The sequence below is a fragment of the Paramisgurnus dabryanus genome, chromosome 13 (genome assembly GCF_030506205.2).
Source record: "Paramisgurnus dabryanus chromosome 13, PD_genome_1.1, whole genome shotgun sequence".
Lineage (NCBI taxonomy): Eukaryota > Metazoa > Chordata > Actinopteri > Cypriniformes > Cobitidae > Paramisgurnus > Paramisgurnus dabryanus.
In genome coordinates, this window is record NC_133349.1 from 1,397,145 (window position 1) to 1,405,737 (window position 8,593).

The following is an 8,593-nucleotide window of genomic DNA, read 5'->3' on the forward strand; positions in this document are numbered from 1 at the left end:
TAGATCTGATAATAAACCCACATCCTGTTACCCTGCTTAAATATTATACTTAAATAAAATATTTATTATAATATATATAATTTCAGTGCAACATGTGTTGTGTTAGTAAATTTGTGACCCGGACCATAAAATCAGTCATAAATCGCACAGATATACGTGTACCAATAGCCAACAACACATTGTATGGATCAAAATATAATTTACTCAATACTCTCAGGATAAATATGGTGTACCGCAGGGATCAGTTCTAGGCCCTGTTCTTTTCTTGTTATTAATGTTACCTCTAGGAGACATTATCAGGAAACAAAACATCAGTTTTCACTGCTATGCTATGCAGATGATACTCAGCGTTACATCTCATCACAACCTAGCAAAACCCACCAGTTTTCTAAGCTAACAGACTGTATTAACGATGTCAAATCTTAACCGCTGTACTGCTTTTGTTCTCCACCAATCTTTCTGTGTTTTCTCCTGCTTGTATAAATGTAAAGCTGCTGAAACACTTAAACAATTGTTAAAAACGTTAAATAAATCAACTTTAATTGAAACTAAAAAATATTTTGTAATTTAGTTGCTAAGGACTTGGACAACGTTAATTTGATTTTTTTGCACCTTCAAGTTGCAGATTTTCAAATAGTTGTATCTGGGCCAAATATTGTCCTATATCCTAACAAACCATACATCAATGTTAAGCTTATTTGTTCAGCTTTCATATGATGTATACATCTTAATTTAAAAGAACTTGACCCTTATGTCTGGTTTTGTGGTCCAGGGTCACATAACAAATTCACCTCAGATCCTCTATGCATCTTTACATTTGATCTATAGAATATGTTGTAGTGGAATATGTGGAAATAGAAATAAGAAAACAGAACACAAATAAGCCCGAGACAAATGCTATACAAATGTTTACTGTCTAATATAATACAGACAGCTGTTTAATAAATAAATCAAGATCATCACCTTCAGCTCATTAGAGCCTCTTCCAGCTCTTCAAGTAAACATTCATTTCTGGCTATCAGAGACCTGCAGAAATCAATACAAGAGTCAGGATTTTTACAGCATACACAAACGACGTCTACAGCAGAACTTCATGAATGTGTGTTGAGATCTGGACACCTACTTGTAGTGTTCTTGTGGCTTATGTGCTGACCAGATGTCTCTGTGTTGCTCCTGAACTCTCTGTTTCGGTCTGTTTAGCTCCTCCGGTTCACCTGAAGCTTCAGCACAAACATAATCAAACCAGTCCTGTCAGATAAACTCTCAGATAAAACATTGGGTTTGAAGAACTTAACTAACCTCTGTCCTCTACGTGTGTCTGTATCCTCTTCATCCGAGAGGAAAGAAGCTTCTCTTCGGCTCTGATGAGCTGTTTCTGTAAAGACACGTTCTCCTCCAGTATGTTCTTTAGATGTCCATTAAGAGCCTCCTGTAATAAACAACACACATTCCACTTTTACAATACGATATTTAATATTCACTGAGAAATAATGTTGGGCAGGGCTTAATTTGATTCAAAAATGAAAATGACCCTGGTGCCTTTTATTCAATCTGCTGCTATGATGATAATGGCAAATGTGACCTGAATGTCAAGTAGGGAGAGCGGGGCTAGTTGTTACAGAGTGACTTTGATTTTAAAACAATTGTGTACCTGGTATTTGGAGTATGTTTGGCAGAACGTTTCTTGGGGACAATAGCTGCGTTTCCATTGCAGATTTGTGCAAAAAAATGTGCATTATTTTCTAAATGTCGACAAAAGACTATTGCAGAATGACGGCTTTCCATTAATCGATGATATGCAACTGAAACATAGTTTTTCCTCTTACAATAAGTCATTCCAGACATCACATCGACTGATGTTGGTAGGTTTACTAATATCACATCCACCGCACTATTCATTATTTTCAACAGAAGGAGACGTAAACATATTATCTAAACTTTAAAGGAACAGTATGTAGGATTGTGGCCAAAACTGGTACTGCAATCACACAACTGGTGGCCAATACACAAAATGACAACATAAACATCAGTTGAGGGCTGCAACTCTACTTTTTAAATGACAATATCCTGGCCGGAGCACTGTTGTCAGTGTAATAATTATTTGAAATGAAAATTATTTCTTAATGTCGTCTAGTGACATATCAGGGCCATTTTATGATTAATTGATATAAATGTCTTACATACTGTTCCTTTAATGCCAAGTCCTTATACTTAGGAGCGGCAACGTATAGATGTTTCTTTGAGGTAATAGTAATTATTTTATATCAAAAGAGATGTAGGAGAGTTATCCAAACATTATTGGCAAGGAAGGCCTCTTATACTTGGGAGCAGACACATAGTGTTCTGTGAGGTTTTAGTTCATACCGCATCATCTTCAAATCATAATTATGTGACTTACTTGCATCAGGTGACCTTGAAATGCGAATAAACTGTTTCCATTGCAGTTTTGCGAAATACACAATTTCCAAATTGCCTGAAAATCCACCTCATGCGAGCGTAAAAACTTTTTTGCGATTGTGTTTTTTTGTGTTTTTGCATAATTGACGTGTTTCCATTGGCCATATTTTCAATTCGCAATGTCAATTTGCGCAATTTAAAGGGTAATGGAAACACAGCTAATGTTGACTTTGATGTTGTAAACCAACCATGATCATAAACTAACCGTGGGTTCCCACCAGCCGTGTTTGAGGCCTCAAAATTAACATTTTGAGTTTACTTGTGCTAGAAATTCTAGTCATCGAGACATTCACACGGAAATTCGCGTCATGGGAGGGGCTTCTGCGACTCTGCTCGCTTTCTGTAATCACGTGCTACTAGAACAAGCTCCTGATTGGTTAACGGGGTGCGTTTTTCCGCCAAATTCCAAATTTTTCAACTCGCGCGTTTGCCGCGGCAACGCTCAATTCGCACGAACTAGACATGCAAGTGAGGTGGAATCGCATCAACGCCTCATTCACGCCGCAAGACCTCCAGATGCGCGTCAACCCGTCTTCACATTGACTTCACATTGAAATCACTTGCGCTTGAGGCATCTACCGTGGCTGGTGTGAACGCAGCATAACACTCACATAACAGTACATCCACATGGAGCGAAAGCGTAAACGCTTGACGGAAGGCTTGTCTGAAGCATGGCCACAGCCAATCACAGTGGCCGCAACACATGCTCCGGTCTTCCATAAACGTTATTGGCTGGCTCTGCCTAGGTTATTTGCAGAAGGCGATCTGATTGGCTGACGCACGCGTTGCCGCTTGAAAAGTTGAGAAATTTTCAACTTCTGCCGTGAAAAACGGCACTGACGCGGCGCCGACGGATCCACAATTCAGTTCGGCAACACATGACGTCACCCATTAAAAGTGAATGGGAAGCATTAACGCTTACGCCCCGTGTGAATGCACATTAAGACTCTTGAATGATTAAAATAATAATCTTACAATAGATTCTTGTGCCTGCTGAAGCTGAAGTTTCAACACTTTGATCTCAGAGTGATGTTGTTCCTCCTGTAGTTCAGTCTCCGCGTTTAAGGTCTTGACTGTTTCTTTAAGAGTCTGGATCTCCTGCTCTCCATCCACAACCTCTTTATCCATCATGGTGAGGATCTGAACCATCTTTACTGGACATCACAGACAGGATTACGGAGTATAGTGTAGTGTAGTGTGTAGTATACTGGTTTTAACGTGCACACTTACTGAGTAGCGTGCTGTCCTGTTGACTGTACTTCTGTCCAGACCAGTGCTCCTCAATCATGCTGAGGAGAAGCTCCATGGGTTTCCTGTACGCTCCCTGACACACACATCAATAACAATCATACAGATATTAGACAATACGTCAGTATTACATGATACATTTAGGGATGATAGATAAACAGGGAAGAACATTACAGACCCTACGAGGTTTCCTCTCTGATGCTGATGTTCCTCTGCTCCTGTATGTTAATCTGGGAGGGTGTAACACTGGATTTGGACTGTTTTGCATTTCAAGAGCTCTGTGTTCATCCTCTGCAACTCAATGTGAAAAATATAAATGACTTATATTTATTGAACAGTGCAAACAGTAAGTGAGATTGTTTAAGGAGAAAAATACCCTGTAATGGAGAGCGTTTGTCAGTAGGGTGTTGAGTAAAGATACTCTCTCCTTGAACTGTCCTGTGATACGTTGGATGATGGCTTTCTACAACAGGACTCCCAAAAGTCACTCTGTGGACACCATGTCGAGCGTGAATACGAGCACCTAATTGTGTCATTCAGAATATAGAGATTATTATTCTACAGAGAAAACAACATAGTGGAGAAATACATTGAGATAATCAGAAATATTTACCATTCTTATCATTTGTGCTCTTAGACTCCTACATGACAGACCAGCAAAAGAAACATAACATTATTAACATTTATATACAAATATATTTGCATGATTATAATAAAATGAATAATATCAGTAAATGTTAATAATATATGCAAATGCACCTGGTTTTGTATCGAGGGCTCTTTATAACCTGATGCATTTATTAAATTGATCACATCAGAAGAATCCTCTGAAGACAAAAATGATTTAACATTGAGAAGTATTCGGTTTTTGTATATACTGTTACTTACTAACATTCTTGTGTTAATTTAGTAAAAAAACAGCAATGTGTGTTTACCCTGTAAGACCTGAGACCGATAATCATGTTGCGGGTTTTTGGAGAGAGTTTGATATTTTCTGGAGACTTCATTAAGAGCGGCTTCTTCATTTCCCTCCAGAAATAAAAGAGTCTTCATCATCTGTTCCACTGCTTTTATTCTCAGATCACTGCTTCTGTAAAATAATGACCAATGAAATCACTGTATTTACACCTTATAACTAAGGCTGGGTATCGATTCAGATGTTCCGGATCGATTAGATTTCGATTCATAAGCTATCGAATTGATTCGATTTCAGTTCTCGGTTCGATTCCGATTCCCGGACCTATTTTTATTCTCGATTCTCGGTTTAACTCATTCAGGGTTCCCACACCTTAGTTAACTTCAAATTCAAAGACCCCTCAAGGACTTTACAGGTCCAATACCCTCAAATTCAAGGACTTAATGTGGGGACACATTTCAAGTGAGAGCAAGGTTACATCGTGTTAGCTTTTAAGATACATTGTTACAGTTCCCTTTTGAGGGAACTCGCGCTGCGTCACTGCGGTGACACTTTGGGGACGCCTCCAGGGGTAAGTGCGTCTGAATGTGTATATCAAATTCAACCAATGGTGAGGCTTAACAAAGACAGGGTGACGCGGGAGCCAGGAAGTATATCACTATTTGAAAAATTGCCAAAGACGGCGTTACAGGGACACAGGAAGTATGGCAAGAGAGACGCAGCGTCTCGTTCCCTTCACAGGGAACAACAGTTACATACGTAACCCGAGACGTTTTCATGTGTCAAACACAACTATGCAAAAAGCATTTTAGTATGAAACTTCGCATACAGAATATTTAAGCATTTAAAGCGAAGAGTTTAGCACGTGTGCTTAAAAAGTCTAGAATTTTTATGATATTATCCTACACTACACAGGGAATAATATGGATTTTTTTTAAAGAAAACTTCTTGCATAAAACAGATTCAAGCACTTTCAATGACCTGTATCAATGTATGTATATTTTCAAAAACTTCCCAGCCTTGATTTTTCCCCCCAGATTCAGAAACTTTCAAGGATTTCAAGGACCCGTGAGAACCCTTTCAATAAATATAGATTTAATACAAATACTTTATTTATTAAAAAAAAACAGTGAACATAAGTTAACAAGTGGGTAATTAATAAAAAGAAATTAAGAGCCACCAACTTATATTACACTTTTTTATTTTAGGTACACTTGGGTACATTAAAACAGAACCCATCTCTAATTTTCAAATGCATACAATTATATTAAATACAATACAATTTTGATGCAAGATGAAAAATGTATGCTGAAAAAAGTCAAAACAGTCGCATTCCTTGATCAAACAGGATCAGGTTATTTCATTCGTGGGCTTTGAGAATCGATTTTTAATTTAATTCTATACATTTTTAATACCACCTACATATAACGTGGTGGTATGCTGGAGTTTGGCTTGAAATGCATTCTCATCAACTTTCATAACACTTTTTTATGTTATTTAAAGGTTGTTTGTTACCTGCAGCTTGTGTCTTGCGTTAAAACATTTTTCTTGTGATTCTGGTCCAGATTAGTCTCAGATGAGAAATGCAGGAGAGCCGCCTTCCTTTCTCGATCTCGCACTGGACAATCATCTGAAATACAAGTAAAAAAAAATTCATTTACGCAAGTAAAACGTCAAAGTGGGCTTTTATAGCAACATGCTTCAAATCACCGACTCTTAACTGGTTTTTGCTTCATCAATAAGACCAACACAAGAGAGAAAGATGATGTACCTAGTTTGCGAAGTTTGACCATAGCATGAATGAAGTATAATCGATAGTGAGGGTGTCTCCTGACCACAGGATTCAATCTCAGATCCAGGTCCTTTAAATTCTGCAGCTTGTGAAGCGTAAAGATGTCCTGTAGAGAGTCCAGTTTGTTGTAATACAGATTCAGTGTCTCAAGCATCTCCAGATGCTCAATCCCCTACACATACAGTAAAGAAGTAAATAAAAAAACATTGTTGTATGAAACACCACAGAATTAGTTGCAATACTAAGTTATACATTATAAATCAGTTTCTGCCATTTGACTACACATAAGAGTTATTCCTACTGATGTAAAATTATACATACATATGAGATCTCCTGCATTTAATGTAAAAGCAAATCACTTTTTTGATCAAAAAGAAAGTTACTGTACTTCACTAGTTGTGAGGATTATTTTGTGTAGGAAGTAAAAAAATAATTCATTATTGTAAGTTATGTTGTTAAAGTTTGACTCAAGTTGACTTGGCCATGCATGTACAATAGCTACAGAACTGTTGGGCATTATAAAAATGTTTAAGACTAAGAAAATGATTTGCTGCTACTCTTTTACAGTGTTGTCTATGAAACGAGCACATTTGTAACTGACGTCAAAATTGATCACAGATATGAGATGAACCTTAACCGTGACGAGGGCATTATGGGACAGATCCAGTGTTTTCAGACGCACAAAATTCTTCAGAGATGATCCCACGTGACAGATCTTTCCTTCGTAAGATCCAGGAAGAGCCAAAGACCGAACTTCAGCTGCATTACATCATTTATTCATCAAACATAAATTCAGTAACAGAAAATCCGATCAAAAACAAGAAAGTGATTACATAACGGAAACCGCTCGTTGTCTTTGCATGTTTCATGTGTGCATTATATATTTTACCTAAACAAATGTGTTGAAGGTTTAGTTTGTCTCTGATCCACTGCTCTGTTGTGATTAAACCGTCTGCCGCCATTGTTTTAAACCGTAAATCCACTGCGCGCATGCGCACTGCGCAGTACCAATATATAAAGCTGTGGGTTAACGACGTTATTAATATCAAATACGTGGCGTGACGTTAAACAACCAACGTTTATTTATTATTTTGAAAGATATTTATGAATTTAAATATGTCTTTATGTAAAATATTTAACTTGGAATTCATATGGACTCTGTGAAAAACATGAATACTGTATATATTTCCTACAGTGTGAGCTTGAATACATTTTCAAAGCTGTCTTCAATCCAGTTAACGTTATATCACTACACTATTTGAATGGGATCCCAATTTAAAATCTCTTTAATACGGGACGGAAGAACACCCGATAAATCAATAAAAAAATTCCAATGCACTCGAATGGTGTAGAAAACGTTAAAAAGCATTTAATTAATCATTGCTTAATATTTTAACAACTTTTCTCCTTCCCACAACTTTTTAATGCTTTGTCAACACCAGCACATATGTTTGATTGTTGAAAGATAACACAAAAATATCCAGCATGTTTCATGTACTTCAGACTGCCTCCACTAGAGGGCGGCGCACGTACAGGAATGTGACAGACAGGCGTTGGATGCACAGGTGACGTAAAGGCCTGGAGGCCGGGAACATACGATTCTTACCACAGAAGACACGAACAGGCTGCAATAAGTTTATAATGGATAACCTGTTATATCAAGGTAATATCACGTGTAAATAGATTGTACACATATTGACGTTCCTGACTTACTATGAATATGTAAATATGTAAAGGGCAGGTGTGTACTTTCCAAAAATAACATCCACTAAATGTAAAAACGGAATTTACACATGACTCTGTCATAATAGCTGCAGATAGTTGGATGTGATCCTGACCTGTAAGCAGAATTAGGTGTCAACATGTGGTTTGGTTAGTCTTATTGTAAAGTCTAACTTACAATTTTGTGTACATTATAGATTTACTGAGCCCTGTGTGGGAACATTTAGAAGGGAAGATAGTGAAAATGAATAGGACACAAGCTTTTAATCTTAAAGCTCATTCATTCATAATGTATGAAAGATAGTGAAGTGAGAGGAGGAGTGGATGGAGAACACTATGTTCAGCATCAAATATAACTTTATCCAGTCATTTAAATCTATAATTCTATGGTTTGGTATCTGGCATACAGATTTTCTTCCAGCAATAAACTTTCATAGTGCCTTTAAATTATGATAATA

The 8,593-nt window shown here is 37.3% G+C and overlaps 1 protein-coding gene across 2 annotated transcripts; it reads right to left on the reverse strand.

Annotated features, from left to right (window-relative positions):
- Positions 1–215: 215 nt before the first annotated feature.
- Positions 216–7,390, reverse strand: cep72 (centrosomal protein 72). Of its 2 annotated transcripts, none has more exons than XM_065299029.2 (14): positions 7,303–7,390; positions 7,045–7,172; positions 6,393–6,585; positions 6,137–6,251; positions 4,641–4,795; positions 4,465–4,532; positions 4,319–4,346; positions 4,082–4,228; positions 3,884–3,996; positions 3,688–3,781; positions 3,433–3,611; positions 1,300–1,429; positions 1,124–1,220; positions 216–1,026 (listed from the first exon to the last, which is right to left on the reverse strand). In XM_065299029.2, exons 1-14 carry the CDS (start codon positions 7,373–7,375, stop codon positions 966–968), a joined length of 1,581 nt encoding a protein of 526 aa, XP_065155101.2. In that variant the 5' UTR covers positions 7,376–7,390; the 3' UTR covers positions 216–965. The 2 variants fall into 2 exon arrangements, with proteins under 2 accessions (XP_065155101.2, XP_065155100.2); XM_065299028.2 differs by having other exon boundaries at positions 3,884–4,002.
- Between the last annotated feature and the right edge of the window lie 1,203 nt (positions 7,391–8,593).

Coding starts and splice junctions, on each gene's coding strand:
- cep72 (XM_065299028.2), bottom strand. CDS start 7,375: ATGGCGGCAGACGGTTTAATCACAACAGAGCAGTGGATCAGAGACAAA. Junction 4,796..6,136: donor ACGCAAGACACAAGCTGCAG/GTAACAAACAAC, acceptor ATTATTTTACAG/AAGCAGTGATCTGAGAATAA. Junction 4,003..4,081: donor CAAACGCTCTCCATTACAGG/GTATTTTTCTCC, acceptor TTTCACATTGAG/TTGCAGAGGATGAACACAGA.